General features: G+C 44.9%; 1 protein-coding gene across 2 annotated transcripts in view; it reads left to right on the top strand.

The window, feature by feature from the left end:
• The window catches only part of ssh2a (slingshot protein phosphatase 2a), a 30,262-nt gene extending 13,252 nt beyond the window's left edge, over positions 1-17,010 (top strand). For both annotated transcript variants that reach the window (XM_037071388.1, XM_037071381.1), the window contains 13 exons: positions 5,533-5,645; positions 6,265-6,329; positions 6,814-6,935; positions 7,484-7,549; positions 7,726-7,791; positions 8,503-8,697; positions 11,469-11,562; positions 11,860-11,988; positions 12,288-12,334; positions 12,805-12,951; positions 13,044-13,244; positions 13,341-14,277; positions 14,821-17,010. In XM_037071388.1, coding sequence (XP_036927283.1) covers positions 5,533-5,645; positions 6,265-6,329; positions 6,814-6,935; positions 7,484-7,549; positions 7,726-7,791; positions 8,503-8,697; positions 11,469-11,562; positions 11,860-11,988; positions 12,288-12,334; positions 12,805-12,951; positions 13,044-13,244; positions 13,341-14,277; positions 14,821-16,440 — 3,802 coding nt within the window. In that variant the 3' untranslated portion in view covers positions 16,441-17,010. The remainder of the gene's footprint in view (positions 1-5,532; positions 5,646-6,264; positions 6,330-6,813; positions 6,936-7,483; positions 7,550-7,725; positions 7,792-8,502; positions 8,698-11,468; positions 11,563-11,859; positions 11,989-12,287; positions 12,335-12,804; positions 12,952-13,043; positions 13,245-13,340; positions 14,278-14,820) is intronic.
• The last annotated feature ends 1,306 nt before the right edge of the window (positions 17,011-18,316 follow it).

Raw genomic sequence — 18,316 nt, forward strand, 5'->3', positions numbered from 1 at the left:
AGTGTGTACTAGCAGGCACGTGTGTCTAGTAAACAGCAGCAGATGTGGGAATCTTTTGACTTCCTGGTTTTGTTGGCCACATTGCATGAGTGCATCTTGTTGATTGTTTTCACCACCACTCCTTTGTTTTGCTCAGGGTGTGCAGGGGCCCTCACATCACAATACAGGGAATTTTGGAATTCTTTGATTTATAGCTCCAATCTTTCATACATATGTGTCCGTATGTAATGTTTGTCTACACATGTCTGTTTGTTTATTGTGTGAACGCCTATACGCAGCAGAATGTCAGCGGGACTCTAATGTTTAACCAGGGTTTGAATGAGTAATTATAAGCCCAGAGGCGGCCCATGGAGTTAAGTGTTACCTGTGGATAAATGGCATCTTAAACACCATTGTTATCCAGCCAATTTTAGAAATACCGGTAAACCCCTCTCTTCCGCGGAGCAAGTGTGTTTGTCTTGCATCTGTGTTTTCCAGAGAGTGCAGATAAGAAATGTGAAACGTGACAACTGAAGTGTGCCCGTGTGTGTGTGTGTGTGTGTGTTCGAGGGGGTTCAGCAGCTGAACAGGGAAATGGGCAGCTCTATATAGGTCACAAATACTTGTGTGTGTGTGTGTGTGTGTGTGTGCATCTGTGTGTGCAATGCATCGAAAATCAAATAACCTACATAACTTAGTTTAAGTTTATATAATTAGCTCGAGTAAATGGCATGAGTTCAGACCAGCTGTGTAGCTATCTAGTGTAGCACAGCTAGTCCTCTTCACTGCCAGCCAGGCGTCAGATAATGTTTGCCAGTGGATATGTGTCCTGGAAGTTCCACAACATTAGAAAGTACAGTTTTTATTTCTACCACAAGATAAGCTGGACCCCTCAGCCATTCTTACTACCAAGTAAATTCAATTTTGTGATCGATCTTGAAGGCGTCCACTGTCTGCGTTTCAGACTAATCCTGGTGATCATGGTATTTAATCTCCTCTTACTTATGTTTCGGAACATGTGTAACCTCAGTAACTGGCAGATCTGTGGTATGTAAACATATCAATACAGCCAACTAGATGTCTCATTTGACCAGCCTTGAATCATATCTTACTGAGCTTTGTCAGTGCTGTTTCCCTTCTTGTAGTTTGTCGGAACTGTAAGTAAAAATGTAATCTGAATCCTTCTCAGAATAGCTCTGCATGCCAGGGTCAGGTATGCTAGTTCTCTAAGGTGACCGGAGCTAAGACCACATCCTGCTCACTGTATTACCAAAGAAACTGTACCGAGTCGTTCGTGAAAATTCTGGGCGTCACTCACAGGCAAGATGTCTGGGCAACATTTTGACTGCTGTCTGTGCCAGTTGATGGAAGTTTATGTTTATATGACCTGGTATGCCTTTAGTTTTTATCAGTCCTGACCTATTTCTGTTCCAGTTGTCCCCATCTGCTGCCTTCCTGTGTCTAGTGCTTTGCCTATTATTCTGCTGTGCAGTTGTGATGATGAGTTTTGAACTTATTTCTGGGGTAAAATTGCCTTTGTTAGATATTTAGCCCTCCTGTGGACATGCAGACGCACACAAGCTAACTCCCTGTCTTTTCCATGGGCTGTATTTGTCTCGGGTGCAAACTCATAAGGCCTTTAGAGGGGCCTGCCCTGCATAGAACCAGGCCCTATATTTATCCCACTCTCCCCCTGAGAGTGACTAATATGGGCATGGTGGGAGGGGGGGGTCACCCAGTTATTTGCCCACTATGTGGAGTGGTCCTTACATAGTGATGATTGTGTCTGTGACCGTTGCCCTAACAAGTACCTACCGCCTCACTCCAATCCAAAGCCTGCGATGGCTGGATGCCAAAAGAAGACCAAGCCCGCTTTCTGCCACCCTCTGACTGGGTCGTCTTTCTTTATCTCTTATCATCTTTCACTGCCCACTCCTCATTCACATAGTTTAGTTGAACCCATAGACCTGTTTCCATTTCTCTTGCTCTGTTCTTTGGTGTGGTTATTTATGCCCTTAAATCAGCCACTCTGATCCAATTTTTCCAGATCTTTCTTGATAGATTTTTGACCTCGGCATACACAAAACGTACATCATCTTGACCAGCAAGTGTTATTATTAGTCTCTTATGGCATTACAAATGTATCAGTTTGAATAAATTCAGTCTGCAAGCAGCTGTATTATGTAAGCTGACGAGTCAAAAATGAAAAATTGTCTGACATAATTTCACATGCGATGTGTTCAGTCTCCTCTTTTATTAAACAGTTATTCAATTTACATAAAGAAAATCATAAAGTCCTGACAATAAGGAAGCTAGTAAATGTAAAACCAGTCAATGTGTGGTGTTATTGCCAAAGAAGAAAAGACAACAGCAAATATTGTTAAATTTGTTGTGAATCACCTGGGGGTGTCACAATTTTGAATTCTATTTGAAAGTCTATCGAAATAAGCATTCGATCTGAGTTATTGGAATCAAAAGCAGGACTCTTTTTAAAGAAGAATTTGAAAATGTACATGACAGTTGAATAAAAAAAAAAGTCTAACAGTGTCATAATGCTGAAAAAGAGATGTTCGTATCCAAAATTGAATTAAATCGTGACCTTAAAGTTAAAAGTCAAATCAAGTCATTTGGAGAATCATGACATGCCTTTGATCAGCTAACCATTTAATTGTCTTATTGCTGAAGTTGTTATGTGGAATCAGTGGGTTATGGTGTGTATCTGTGTGACAGGGTATGTTTTGTCCCTACTTAGCCATACATAGCCTTAAACCAGTCTCTATAATCGGTGCATATGCAAACCTCTTCAGCAGGCCATCACTGCCCTGTCAAAAAGAAACTTCTCTGTACAGTAAGCTGAGCGTGCTCTTTTAAATGCAATCTATCAATAGCTGAGACTTTTAAAGGACTACTGTATTTTTAGAAAGTTTGGTTGAGAGTCATTCAAAGCCCCTCACCTCTCCATCCATCAGGCTTAGATTCCACTTTCTCAGTGTGCCTGTGAGCAGGTGTAAAACAGCGCGTGTTTGCGTGCATGCACGTGCAAGGCCATCCAGGAGTGATTCTCAGAGAGAGTGTGAGCGTTATATTTCAGATGACATTGTACAGTAGCACTGCTATACATGGTCATTGCCAAGTACAGTGTGTGAGTCTGTGTGTGAGCACAGTGGGACATGATGCAGCAGGAATTGGGGAGAGTGACGGAAATGAAAAGTGGGATGAAGTTGCATGGAATGCAGAAAATAGGAAGCGACAGAGGGGAGAGTGAGAGGAAACAGCTGGGTCAAGGGTGTGTGGGTTATGGGAAATAAGCTCAGCACGTCGTCTCTGCGGTTTTGTTTTTTTCTGTCTGTGTCTCCTGATCCTGTACATCCATGGTAACTCAGCAAAACTCAGGAAGGACAGTTGGGTGGCTTGAAGGATGGAGAGATGAAGTTACAGAGGGAAAGGGGATGACAGGAAGCTTAAATGGCAGATGGCACTGGCCTTGTTTTGCTCTGTGTGAAACTGAAGAACTGTAGAACCTGATGAACTTTTAAAAGTCAGGTTCATTGAGTGTAGACTTGCAGCCTGCCGTAAGGTCAGGCAGATAATCCAGCATAGTGTTTAACCATCGAAATAAGCATATCAACCATTTGTTTGCACAACTTCCAAAGATAAACATGGCTGTGATGTCATCAGGTCCCTTTGATTGATCCCACTGGTCTTCAGTCATCAGTTCCTGGTCTTAGTTTCTAGCCCCAGAGGCTACGAAACCAGCCTTATTCAAGTTTAGCAGAGCAGGTCATCCAACTCCCTGGATCAGCGTTTTCTCTAGTAACATGTACAACTGCACTGTTCGTTCCATTTTATTAGCAAAAAACAGCGTGTGTAAAATATTGACAAGAAAAAGATAAAGATCTACGGTTGCACATATTCAAGCCAGCAGATAATTAAAACTTGTACTGAAAGGCAAAAAAAGTAACAGAAGGGGTTCCTTTAGAAATCTGCTTAACTTTCAGACCGACGTTTGGCTTGCTGTCAAGAATGTGGCTGCACATGTTCGTGTTCCTAGATGGGCTTGTCAGCTTGACTTGCGGTCTCGAAAATGGCCAAACCAGCAGAACCAATACACCAAATGTGTTTGTGTTACTATAATGGATTTTTCCTGGGCCTGCAAGTGCCATTTCAAATTCTAATTAAATATTTAAAATGCACAGTTTTCCTCAGCAGCTCCTCAGAAAACTGCTGCATATTTTCCTCCACAGTTTTCTCTGTTTTGGAAAGCATTTTGGAATGGCAGTGAACTTTAGCAAGACTTGAAACAAAGCTGCAACCACAACTCTTCCTTACTGATGAATCTATTGATTATTTTCACAATTTATAATTAATTGTTTGGTTTATGAAATGACAAAAACATTGTGAAAAGTGTTCAGCACAATTTCCCAGAGAATAATGTGTTTTGTGAAACCAACAGTCCAAATCCCAGACTCTTCATTTATTTCATCATATATGTCAAAGAAAATGCACCTTTAAAGATGGGTCTTTTTGGGGGGCAAGATCCTCCTCCGCCATACTGCTAGCTACAACTCACTTTGAATTGTTTACTAAAGAAAGAGCCGTTTGAAAATTAGAAAAGGTTTATTTAAAGTCATCGATCATCCACCCCTACTTAGTAAAAAAACCCTACCCACAGTAGGGCTTTTATATGCTCTCTGCATCTGCTGAGTAAATGCAGCATCACCATCGCCCAAGTGCCTGCTATCTTAGTGGCAAATCTGGCTGATATTTGACATGGTTTTAAGTGGCCCAAGAGAAAGTAGGTCTTCCAACCTGTTTTGTTGGTGTCCTGTTGTGTGACTCAGGTCAGTGTGCCACCACGGGTATCTAAACAAAAACCTACTTATACACACATGCACAAGCACACTAGAGGTGCTCACACGCACACTGGCTGTTTGGTATCCAGTTGAAACACTGACCTCAGTTTATTATGTGTCCTCCTCAATGCAGTGACCTCAGTCACAGTTAATAAGATTAAGTGTTCCAGAGAGGAACAGAATCCAGTTTGATAGGACCTGCTTTGGTGCTGGCCGGCTCTTATCTGCGCTCAGACATTGCGGAGGAGTAGATTCGCTCTGTCTTCCCTCTCGGAACCCCAGTCTCCTCCCAATCCCCTCCATCCCTCCCTACTGGCAGCTGTTAGTGTGAGTAAGTCTGTGTGTGTAATCCAGCTGTGTGGAGGAGCAGAGAACATTGTGTTCTGAGTTCACATCAGGGCTCGGGTCTTGTTTTACTTGCATCGGTCTGTCAGCTCTGATTTGGGGAGCCCAGCAGACCAGAGGTCACATGAATGGAGCATTGTGACGCTGACATAAGCCCATGACAACACTCTGTCTGTTCCTCGTCCCCATCTTGTGCCTATTATGAGAAGCCGGGGTCAGCATGTGCAAGATAGTGATAACAAATGAAGTACACTTTTATAAGTACACAAGTTACATGAAAGGCCAGATATGATTAGATAACCTTGTAGAATTTGAAACTTGTATTCATGTATTTTTCTTTTCTCTCCCCTTCCAGTATCAGTGAGAGTTTCCTCACAGTAAAAGGAGCAGCACTGTTCCTGCCGAGGGGAAATAGCCCGACGCCGAACTCTGCACCTCATATCAGCCAGCGCAGGAACAAGCACACAGGTAAAGACTTGTACACGCAGATGACAGCTGCAGCTTCTCCAAGCTTTCTTCCATTCAGTCCGACTCTCACCCTTAGAAATGAACTCAGTAGAAGAAGAATTTGAGATAAAATAGCACACTGGGTTTTTTCAAATTCCTCTGCAGGATCATCAGAAACAGCTGGTGCTAGCTTCACTGACACTATTTCACAACAAAGTTCAGTGTGGTCAGTTCAGTCCTTCAAGCTTGTTTGATGAATATTTTGTCAAAGACACTATTCTTAAAATATCACCAGCTAAAGTTTAAGAATTGGAGATGAGTACAATCTGCTGCTGTCAGACAGCCTATGTAGTTGGAGATGTGGTCTACCTTTGTGATGTGAACTGGGCCGCTTACTATAAAAAAACAACAGAAACTGTTCCACAATTGACAGGTCTTTTTTTTCTGCCTCAGTGTATTCAGAGATTAGGTTTAAATCAAGGATTGAGAGAGAGACTCCAGTGTGAATGTAGTGGAAACTAGCCTCAGGGTGAATGAAACAATATCTTGGGTGTTATGTCGACCTTTAAATGCTGCAAACACGATTGTTGTCCAAAAGGAAGTGAAACTAAATGAGGACATTTGAATCCTCTCTATCCAGGTGACCTCCAGAAACATCTTCAGACCATGTTCACTGTGCTGCGGCCAGAGGACACCATCCGACTGGTCAGTAACACACACACACGCACACGCACATGAGAGCAACGTGTAATCATGATCAGGCAGATTATGCTTCAAAAAAGAAAAAAGGGGCCGGTTTCAGTTCTTTCAGCTCTTTGTTGGCAACATAAAGAACTGAAACTTGTTGGTCTTAACTCATCTGTCTGTACCAACAATGATCCCCTTACGTAAAACATGGAGTACTTGGTATGGGTAAGTATTTGGAGTAATAAGCATTCTTTCGAAATCTTTGATAAAGAAGGCATTCTAGCTATTTAGTATTCCACTTTTATAAAGCTTTGGTGATTAAAAAACAAATAGTCAAAATGAGTCCCTATAATTTGGCAAGCTCCACTTTCGTGTGGACAAGTTGATGATATATTTCTGTGTGTTGATGCAGTCAGAAGACTGTCTCTGCCCCTCTTCCTCTTGCTAGTTCCTCATTTCTCTCCTTTCTTCATGCCTTCTCCCTACCTACCTTGTCTTTCAGGCCGTGCGTCTGGAAAGCGCCTATCCTCAGGTAACCCGCTACATGGTGGTGGTCTCCACCAATGGTAGACAGGACACGGAGGAGAGCATCGTGCTCGGCATGGACTTCGTCTCCTCTGATAGGTCAGTGCCACCAACAGCGGTCTAACACTAAATCCCACACAGGAGATGGCATGTTACCTCCTTTCAGCTTCGGACTGGATTTTCTTTCTGGATTTATAAACTTCACTTGAATGTTTTATTCTTGCTTTTGTAGGTATTTCTGTGTGGTCTAGGGATGCAACAGAATTAAATTTTAATAGTATGAGTGCCATCTCAGAAAATATGACAGTTAACAGTATCACACTACACACAGCAAAACATGCTATACTCATGTAGGGAAGGTGAGCTTGCTCTTGTCACAGCTTCATCTCCCTTCAACAAACCAAATCAAAAGAAAAGAAAAATTAAACATTCAAATAGTGATTTGGACAGTTATTACCATAGCAATAGCCAGAGATTTGAAGCATTCCCTCTTTAGATTAAGTAAAGAATGAAATAAGCATGCATGTGTCTGACTACTTTTTCTGTTTAACTTTAATACCATCTTGCAGACATCTCTGCAATATTTCAAACCTTGAGTGTCTCTGGTTTTGTTGTGCTTCTGTTTAACACGTCGCTCTTCCTCCCAGCTGCTGTACCGTGGGTCTGGTTCTACCTCTGTGGAGTGACACTTTGATCCACTTGGATGGAGATGGGTAAGACACCACACCTACCCCCTGCTTCCTCTTACTGCTCCCTGAGGACACTGACTGACTGCACTGATGACTTGATTGTGTCTTTTTTATGCATTTCATTGAAAGTTGAGTTGTAAGATGGCTATAAACTATTCCAAGGCATCCTGTTTCTAATCTCTGTCGTTCTGTCTTCACAGTGGTTTTAGTGTGTCGACGGTGAACAGGGTTCATGTTTTCAAGCCGGTTTCTGTCCAGGCCATGTGGTGAGACACGTTTAAGTTTTTTCAATAAATGACAGCCATGTGAAATTGCATTAGGGTCAAGGTTTCAGGCTGCATCCAGTTGTACTTTGACTTTTACCTTCAGCCTTTCATCTTTGTCGTTGTTCCTTATCTCCCCTCTCCTCTTCCTTTTCTTTTTACTCATTATCTCTCAGCCTTCCAGTCTCTTCTTTATCTGTCACTGTCTCACATGCCACTGCTGCCGCTTCATTTCCGTACTTGTTGTCTTCATTTCCTCAATTTCTTGTCCCTTTGTTACTTTGCTCTTTGCCTGACCTCCCTCTCTCATGAATGTCTTCGGATACATTCATTGATCAGCAGTTGTATCTCTGTATTTTGTCTCTTTGTCGCTGTAATCTTTCCGTTCTTCTTCTCTCAAATATGTTTTTTCCTCGTTTCTGTCGCTAATTATTCAACCCACTTCCTTTGTTGTATTTCTCAAGTGTGTTGTTATTAATTTCTTGCTTATCTTTTAATCTTTTTTACCTTCGGCTGATATAACTCCATTTCCCCTTACCTCTTTATTGTTCCGTGCCGATTGTTAAAGCCTTCCCTGATTTTCAGTTGTTTTGCTCTCAGCCAGTCATGTTCTGGCCAAATTTCACTTCAGTTTTTCAAAGTGTATTTCTGTCTTTTTGGCCTTGATACAACCTCTCAACTGTGACTCCGCTTCTCTCTCACTGTCTGCCTCAGGTCAGCCCTCCAGTCACTCCACAAAGCATGCGAGGTGGCCCGCTGCCATAACCACTACCCAGGCAGCCTGTTTCTGACCTGGATCAGCTACTACCAGAGCAGGGTCTCATCCAACCAGTTCTGTATCAACGAGTGGAACGCCATGCAGGATGTGGAGTCGCACCGTGCCAACTCACCAGTTCTCTTCACAGACCTGTGAGTAGAGGAGGAGATGGATGACCTGACGAATACATATGCACATTGCGCAAATTCGAAGTTCGCACTGATGACGGAAGATCTGAAATGTTGTGTGATATTTGGTGCATGCCAGACATGGAGTCATCCTCGCAAGTTTGTCCCCATTGATATGTGGTGCAAAATTCTGATGAGAAAAATAAATCACTGTCTTGAAAATTGGCAAAGAATTACGGCACCCGTAAGAAATGTTATTTTCAATTCCACCGGTTATAATAAATCAACCAAAGGATATAATTCAGAAACTGAAGTAAGGCAAATAGACTTTTCATTTAAAAATCTGAAACTGATGTGGAAGTGACCAGGACAAACATTCATAAAAGTTCATGTGCTAGAAGAAAATGTTTCAGGTACAGCCCTGAGAGACTGATAATGAAGTTTTAGGGATGATAAGGGTATTGGCGAGTTAAAAATTCCATTATTGATATATCTGCTGATTTTTAATGTACAACAGGACAGATCATTAATCATTAAGACAGGCTTTAGGCCTATTGGGCAAAAACAACATCCTTTGCCCATCAATCCCCTTGATTTTGGACCAAGCACACAAATGGGTAGAAACACTTTAGACACACATGCACATCAGAAGTAAGAAGTGTTCAGAGTTGACAAAAGATCTGTCTTGAAAAACCAAGAAGAGCTGTGGCTGTAAACAACAGAGTGCTATTGAAAGTCATAAAGTTTTACACAGCTATGGTGGCACGTGCATGTGCACTCCAGCAACATGTGAAGGATACAGGAGAACACATGTGGACAGACATACACGGTAAAGTCCACACAGTAAAGACTTCTTCTGCACCAAAGCATACTTCTATCACAGATTCCGAGAAAGCCAAACATCTTTTCACAGTAGTGGCATGTGTTCAGATACATCCTCACAACTTCATTGCCCAACCTCCCCTCACATGCCGACACTGTTGCTACATTTTGACGGCAGGATATCGCAGGGCCTTGAACTCTGGAACTGGGGTCACATGCTGTCTGTGACCTCTCAGTTTGATACAGAAGAAGCACAGAGAGGCACAAACACAAACAAAAACACAAACGGCAGGTTCAGGAGTAAATGCTTAACTGTGTGCAAATAGACACACACACATTGAATCTTAATCATTGTAACGCAGAGCTGTCAACGGATCCACAAGGGACCAAAGAAAGTACAGGGAACAACACGGGCTGCTGGATTTATGTCTTTACTTATACCAGGGAAATTCCCCTCTCTGCTGCTTGGTCATGTGACTCGCTACCTATTTGGACCATCTCTCTCTTTCTCGCTCTCTCTCTCTCCCTCCACACACACACTCTTCAGAAATGTGTCCAAAATAGCTGAGGCTTTAGCCAGCTCAATTTACGTGTGGAAAAACTGAATCCAGATAGACAAATAGGTAGACCAGCAACAACAGACAGAAGCAGGTGGCACGCAGAGAGAAGGGGGCTGAGGATGTGGTTGTTTCGGGGGGGGATTAAGTAAGATATTCTGCTGCTGAGTGCACTTGATGCCCCTGGATGGAAAGAAAAGAGAAGCAGAAAGAGAAATTGAGGTCCAGCTGAAACTTGACAATCAAGAAACGCCCATGTTTACCATCTGCCTGGAAACTTAACGCACTCTCTTTGAAGGAGGTGTGTTTGCCCTCAAGTGCAGTTATCAAGATTTTTTATGAGCTCCAATAAACACATCCAAACACATACAGTTCCTTGTTGCCCTCGTGCACAGGTGACTGCCAAAGCTACCTGGCCTGCCAGTGTTTGTTTACACGACAGCTTGTTTCCCTGTAACCAATGAATGAACAGCTGAGATAGCAGGAAGTGGTTTGATGTTGACGTGTTTTTAGTGTTTGTTTGATGAATAGGGATCACTGAATTCCCGTAGGCTACTCTATCAGCCATTCAGGGAAGTGACTTTGCCTTTCCATTCTGCAGTTACTCATTACTGACATTAATCATGTCGTCATAAATCTGACACACGTGTACTTTTATAGTCTTTATTTTTCTGACCAACCGCCCTTCCCTCCGGCTGTCTGTGGGCAGGTCGAGGCTTGTTGTGGGGTTAAAACAGTTACTGGATGTCGGTAACTAACCTGTGTTTGTCGGCAGGAGTGAGAAGGTTCTCTTAACCCTGTGGACTCATTCTCATGGGGTCAGTAAGACGCTCTGCATTGAGACAAACAAGCAGTTCTCTAATGCGGATAAATGCTTTTAAGTCCACAGTCACACACCTGAGGCCATCGCACTGCCCCTCCGTGTGACCGCTGGCCCACACCCCTGTGTGCTATTAACGGGGAGAATCTATTTAGGAGCAAAACTAGAGAAAATTAGACAGCGTAAGAAGGAGAGAAGCTCTGAGACAAACTGAGCTCCTCTCTCCGGAGAGGTAATTAGGCCACTTGTTGGTATCATCAGTGTGACGTCTAAAGGCTAAATGCGTCCCACAGCAGAGCGGTCAGAAAACAGAGCGAGGCACAACAACAGGCATACTCTACAAGGGGACTTTGTTATTGAGCGCCGTTAGGCCACGTTCTCAGATTTTCTGTTCCCCCTCCGGTTTCTGAGAATCGCACAAAGTGGCAATTCTCTCATGGAACAAGTAATCTCATTGAGACTAACGTGAAAATGAATCAATGAACAGAAGGGAAGTGTCGTTACTGTGACTTTGGAGGTTGTTCTTATGTCCAAAACGGTTTGTTTCTTTTTAGCTAAGAGAAAATGTGTTAAAGGTGTTTGTATCTGTGTTACAGGCCCACGGAGAGAGAGCGCACAGAGAGGCTCATCAAGATGCGCCTCAGAGAGATCATGATGCAGAAAGACCTGGAAAACGTCACCTGTAAAGAGGTGAGAGGCTTGTGTTTGGTGTATGAACATGTTAACAGTTTGTTGGTTTTCAGCAGGGTTTTGGGGAGAAATTTGTTGAGTCTGGAAATGATGGCCAGTGATGCTGTATATCACCAGCCCAAAGCATTGGTATTCAGGAATGAGACTTAACAGCTATAGTTGCAAAAGTAGAAAGATACTGTTGTTGCTTGTTGAGTCTCTTTCCAACGCTGGTTTGGTCAGAGACACCAACCTAATCTGGTGTTTGATGATCTGGGAGTCGTGGTTCCTCCCTGAATTGCTGTCGCCTTTTCTCAGATCCGAACAGAGCTGGAGATGCAGATGGTGTGTAACCTGAGGGAGTTTAAGGAGTTCATAGACAATGAGATGATCATCATCTTGGGACAGATGGACAGCCCCACTGAAATCTTTGAACATGTCTATCTGGTAAGAAACCTTTGGTCCTGAGTTTGGCTTAGCCAAGGCAGTGCTTTTTTAGTCAAATCCTGCTGTTTCACCACTAAGGTCAGAAATACATTAGCAGATCTGTTCCCATTTCAGATGGTTTATGTTTAGGTTCTAAGACAACACTCATGTAGGAGACACTTTATGTGAACCATGCTTCTAGTAACGCTTCCTCATTTGTTTCGCTATAACTTGTAAATGCTGACTCACTCTTAATTGTTCTCATGTGGTGAATGTATTGATGTGTACTTTGATATTAACTGGACCTGTGATGTCTTCAGGGCTCTGAGTGGAATGCCTCTAACCTGGAGGAGCTGCAGAACAGTGGGTAAGAGATCAGTCACTAACAACGACACTCTCACCAAAACCGCTGTCTGAATTCTAATAGAGAGACTACGCTGCATGTATTAAATCTGTCTTCTAATTGAAGTTAATTGACGTGAAAGAATGAATTACTGCTGCAAAGGTTCATGCATTGAATTTATTCTACCTGTAGTCTATGGACCATGTTTAAATTGGCACAACCAACTCACTAACTGGCTTTTTTGAGATTTTAGACCTCAGAGTCTTCATCTGTATCATTTTTGAGTGCATATTTTCAATTTCTTTTCAACAATTGAATCAATTCCAAAGCTCTAATGCAGATTTTAAGGCACCATAAGTAACAAGCCAAGCTCTTTCGGGCATAGAACTCCAAAGTAGTTTGCAGCAATGTCTGACCTGTTGGCTATAAGCTAAGCTGAATTTGGATTAATGACAGTTTATGGACATTCTTTCCTTTGCCTGTCCCTCATGTAGAGTGGGCTACATCCTGAACGTGACCAGGGAGATAGATAACTTCTTCCCGGGGATGTTTGAGTACCACAACATCAGAGTGTACGACGAGGAGGCCACCAACCTGCTGGAGTACTGGAACGAGACCTACAAGTTCATCACCAAAGCCAAGTAAGCTTAAACACACTTAAACACTTGTTAAATTCTGCTTGGGTTCTCGCTCTTGTAATCATAACGCAGTTTGTCTCATGTGTCTGTCTCAGGAAAGCTGGTGCTAAGTGTCTGGTTCACTGTAAGATGGGTGTGAGTCGCTCCGCCTCCACGGTGATCGCCTACGCCATGAAGGAGTACGGCTGGGACCTGGACACCGCCTTCGACTACGTTAAAGAGAGACGGGCCGTCACCAAACCAAACCCTTCCTTCATGAAACAGCTGGAGGAGTATCAGGGAATTCTGTTAGCCAGGTGTGCCTTCATGTAGAAAAAACATCCGTACAGTCTGTGTGTCCGTTACGGAGCGTTTTGGCTCTAACAAACTCTCATTGTTCTTTGCTTCCACAGCAAACAAAGGCATAATAAGCTATGGCGCTCCCACTCTGATAGCGACCTATCAGATCGGCCAGAGTCGATGTGTAAGGCCTCCTCTCACTCTCTGGGCCGCTCCGACTCTCACAACAACAACACTTCCTCCCCTTCCTTACATCACTTCCTGGGTGTGGCCGTGCTGCAAGCGCTCGCAGCTGATCCCGAAGACTCGACTGCCAAAACAAACACCCCACACACCTCTGACTCATGCGCAGACTCCAACGGTGTGTGTGACTCACCAGGTCAGGAGGAGGTCGGCTCAGACTGTGGAGACCCCCTCCTGCTGCCCCTTCCCAGACCCCGAGCAGCCACTGTAGTCCCAGAGGAGAGACTGGACAATTCAGCCAGTGTGGCCGTCACTGTGCCTGTCGCTCTGCCCCACCCTCCACCTTCACTCCACATATTGCCTCCTACTCCTGAGCTCCAGCGGGCTCACCGGGGTCCTCCTACACATCTGTCCATTTCAGTGCCCAAACACAAACCCCTGGAGCTCTCCCTCAATCTGGCTGAGCGTAGCAGCTCAGAAGAAGTCTCTCCTCTCACTCTGGGATCCACCGACTCGGACATAATCGACCGAACGTTATCAGATTCAACAAGCGACAAACTCAGCTCCCTCAGCCCCGTTAACACTCCCCTCCCCCTGGGTCTTCCCCTCACCCCCAGCGATGACAACAACAACCCCAGCGAGTTACAGATATGCGGCGCCTTGGAAAGCCGTGGCGATGCCGACGGCTCGTCCAACCACAGCGCGGACAGCATAGACTTCTTCAGTGCCAGGGAGAAGTTTCTGGGCCTGGCCCAAGATGGCAGATCCCGGACGCTTTCCGAGCAGACACAGCAAAGGACGCCTCTGTCACTCGATGAAGATGAGGAGGTTACGGAAGATGAGGAGCAAGGGTACGGGACGAGTCAGGTACGGGATCATTCAGCCTCGTCAAAAAAATCACAAATATACAGTGTCCGCGATTTGGATATCGCACTTGGTCGCTATTTGATTTAGGCATGATAGCCGCGTGTGTGGCTGACATGTTAATGTGTTCACGTTGAGTATTTATGTATTTTACTGTAAAGCACATTGAGTTCACCAGTATATTAAAGCTGCAATACAAATAGAATTGACTTAACTTGAGCTGTGCTCATTAGGCTGGAGCTGATTTTACCAGAATCTTTCTCTAAGGACTACAATGTCAAAGCCAATAAGACTCCTCACTGAATCTGTATAAATCATAGTGACACCTGCTGGATGAAGAGAGAACAGTCTAGATGATATTGGTGCATTTTTCACTTTTGTGTTTGTTGATTGATTGTTTATGTTGAGTGTAAAGAAGTTATTTATACAAATCATTACTTACAGTAAAGGGAAGACTTTCTCTGTCTCATACATATGCTATCAACACAGAAATGACACAAGACTATAATTAATATCATTGTCATATGTCTCTTTTCATCTCTGCAGGCTGAAGACAGTAATCACCCTCACCATGACAACGGTGTTTCAGTCCGCCATATTGTCACAGAGATTGAAGCCATATGCCACCCGGCCTCCTGTCTTTCCACTCCCTCCTCTGCGTCACTGCCTTCATCCTCCCATAGCCCTCAGCTCATCCGACCAGAGCACACGGTGGAGGCAGAGGCTTCTGAAGCCACTCACGGCTCTTTAACCCCACCTTCACACCCGCAGTCGCCCTCCATGCTGCCGTGCGATTTGCCGGCTGGCTCGGTGCGGCGGGCCACCAAGCAGCTGGAGCAGAAGCTGCGGCAGGAGATGGAGATGGCTGTGTGTCAGCGATCTCCGCTGCATTCCCCCAGCGCTGAACACCCTTCGGTCAGACTGTCCCCGTGTCCCCTGACTGCCGAACATCCTGCCCCTCGCTTCCCTCAGAACGCCACAGAACTAAGGATCACTCAGGGAGAGACCGCGGCTGTATGTGCTGAGTCAGAAGACGAAGAGAAGCATACAGGGTCACAAACAGAGCTTCACAGATTCACCTCCTCAGGCACAGACAACCTCCCAGACCCTTCATGCTCCCCTGACTCAAATATCAGCCCGGTCTCTGGTGCTATACCTACCATTGATAGCCATATGCTGACATCATCACTGGCCTCTGCTAGTCAGTTAGAAGAATCATCTCTAGATACCTCAGCCCAGCCCCAAAGACAGAGCCAGCTCCAAAACCTGCAGTGTCAGACCCTGCCTCAGGCCTGCTCAAACCAAATGACTGTGGATGGGGTGACAGTGCAGGAGTCAGAGACTGATGACATGCTGGAGTCCAGTTCCCCAGGAGGGCGAGGGGGCTGTGGCCCTGACTGTGAGGCCCAGAGCAGGCTGGCTCGTGGCAGCCAGGAGCTGGAGAGGATTCAGCAGACACTGAGAGAACTGCAGGCTTTCCTCCACGAGGGCGTTAGTCTGGAGACAACAGACAGCCAAGACCAGGAACTAGGGCAGCCTCAGGGGCTGAGAGACGGTATGGACACAGAGCCGGGGCCTTTTAAAGGGGCCAGTTCTGAACAGACCCCTTCAGGCGTGGAAGTAGGGCAGAGGCTCAGAGAGAGACAAGATGGGAAGAGTTTTGCGGAGTCTGCAGGATGGCACAGAGCCATGGAGCTGGAGGCTCGTATCCGCCAGGCAGGCCTCACCCCCCCTTCTCTCATGAAGAGGTCGGCCTCTTTGGCTAAACTGGACTGTCTGGAGCTGTCGGCCAACGACCTCAGCGACCTGGACCTGAGGCCGCACACCAGGACGATATCCTCACACTCCCAAGACTCTTTCCCCACATCCCTTTCTCACCACGACGACACCTGGAAGAAGCAGAAAGTTTTGACTCAAAACACTCGTGTCAAAAAGAACGGTTTGGGCGGGGGCGTGAACGAGTCATCTTCGTCTCCGTCCCTCTGCCTCTCCTCCGTCCCTCATTGTCATCCAGGAGGTGACACGGGCGAGAGGGAGGAGCCGGACGGCGGCGGGAGTGGCGCGGCCACCGCAGCGCGTCAGCAGGGGAGGGGACACTCATCAAGACGTTCTCGCAAAGCCGAGAAGAAGCAGCGAGCTGTCACTGTGCTATACAATACCATGTAACCTCAGTGCAATGGACTGGAATGGACATGACTGGAGCTGCGCAGATGTGTCAGAGCAGCTGCATGATGTGTGTGAATGTGTAGCAAGTAAACCGTAGACCTTGTGTAACATCCGATGTATGCATAGTGTGTAAGAATTGAATGGTGATCATATGTTAGCATGTAAACCACTGGATGTGTTGTTTCAACTGGAGTTCAGGTTTGTATGTACACTAATGAAATATGAATGTCCAAAGTCAGACTTTTTTTAAGAAGTGTTTGTTTTCAGTGTTTGACCCTCGTTGCCTGTTCAGAGTTTCTAAAACTACGAGAGGGGCTATTTTCTCCAAACATGCACTTTACTATTTAGATTATTTTTCTTTTTCATTTGTTTCTTACCCCGGGGAGGATTCTTTTGCACTGTTCTCAGTCGACTGGTCTCTGTATGTGTTTTTGTGTTCAAGGTGGACAGACATGTCTTTATTCAGATTTTTAATTAAACCAGGGCAAAGCTGATATCTTGTTTTTTATTATTATTATTTTATTCAGTGCTTTAGCAGTAAATAAATATGGTAAGTTTGTTTTGAATGCAGTTACTATGTTTTTGGTCATTCGTCAAATCTCTGTCACACGCACACATAAACACACACACACACACACACGGAGAGAAACACAAGGTGATTATGAACCACAGATGCCAAAGTCTCACCAAATCAATCATTGGCTTTACTGCCACCTGCTGGTTAGTCAGAGAACAACAGTTCACACATGTCCTCGGTCACTAGTGAATGTGAGACAGACAACCAGACATCCAATTTTTACGTTTTAATGGGTAAAAATCAAGCTCATTGTTGTTATTTGATGGAAATGCTTTCTGTCATTTTTAACTGCAAGTGTCTGTTCCCTTGATGAAGTCATCCCTGTCTCCTCTGGGGAAACGATCTCCATCACTGCTCCGTGCAGCTTATTTCAGGCTGACATTTTACCTACTGTTTCATGTGGGTAATTAAATACTGAGATGTAGGCCACCGGGGCCCCTGCTGAGACACACACACACACACACACACACACACACACACACACATTAGATAGCAGCTCTGTCCAGCAAAGAATGACATTAAAGGACTTCACCAGACGGGGAAAAAATAATCAGGCAACAAAAAGACATCAAAAACACAAGCTTTTTTTTTTTCAGTATTCTCTTTCCTGTGTTTGAGTGTAAAGGCTATGCTGGTCTGAGTGAATCAAGAGGAAAGCCAAGATCCCTTGATGATTTCACCAATTAAATCCACTTCAGTAGACGGAGCAGATGGGTTAAAGCAACTGTGTGTTCCAAATTGAACTGTCGCGAACAGTGAAATAGTGAGGAATAAAACCAGTGGAGCAGGAGGGGGAGGGTTACGGCGACTGTTTGTCTCCTCGTGTGCCGCGGCTATGATTGGCATCATCCCTCTTTGCATACTGATGCTCAGCATCTCTGACAGACACACACACACCTTGTTTTGTGTCTGGAGGGGGCGGGGGCTCTTTGCAAATTCGCTTCACACACGCCTGCAGCCCGTAGTCCTGATGTCAGGCTGAGTCAGGGCCGTGGAGAAGTTGTGGCTGCTGATTCACTTGGAAATTCTTTTCATTTTCTCTGTTCCCTTTCTCTCCAACCCATCACCAAAGTGCAGAGAGCAGCCCTGGGTGGTATTTCTTGAAGGGTTTAGAGCCTTTAAGCTGTCCCTTTCCTCCCTGTCAAGCCTAAAATAACTACAGGCAAAAAGCCCCTTGGATCTGGCTGAGGCGCTGGGAATCCGTGTCACAGGGAGGATGATGGAGGTGGAAGCTGCTAAAAACAGATCAGCTCTCGCTGGTGCCGCGCGACGCTGCAGCTCTGCCTATCTCCTGAGAAA

Source organism: Acanthopagrus latus, chromosome 2 (assembly GCF_904848185.1).
Source record: "Acanthopagrus latus isolate v.2019 chromosome 2, fAcaLat1.1, whole genome shotgun sequence".
Taxonomy (NCBI): domain Eukaryota; kingdom Metazoa; phylum Chordata; class Actinopteri; order Spariformes; family Sparidae; genus Acanthopagrus; species Acanthopagrus latus.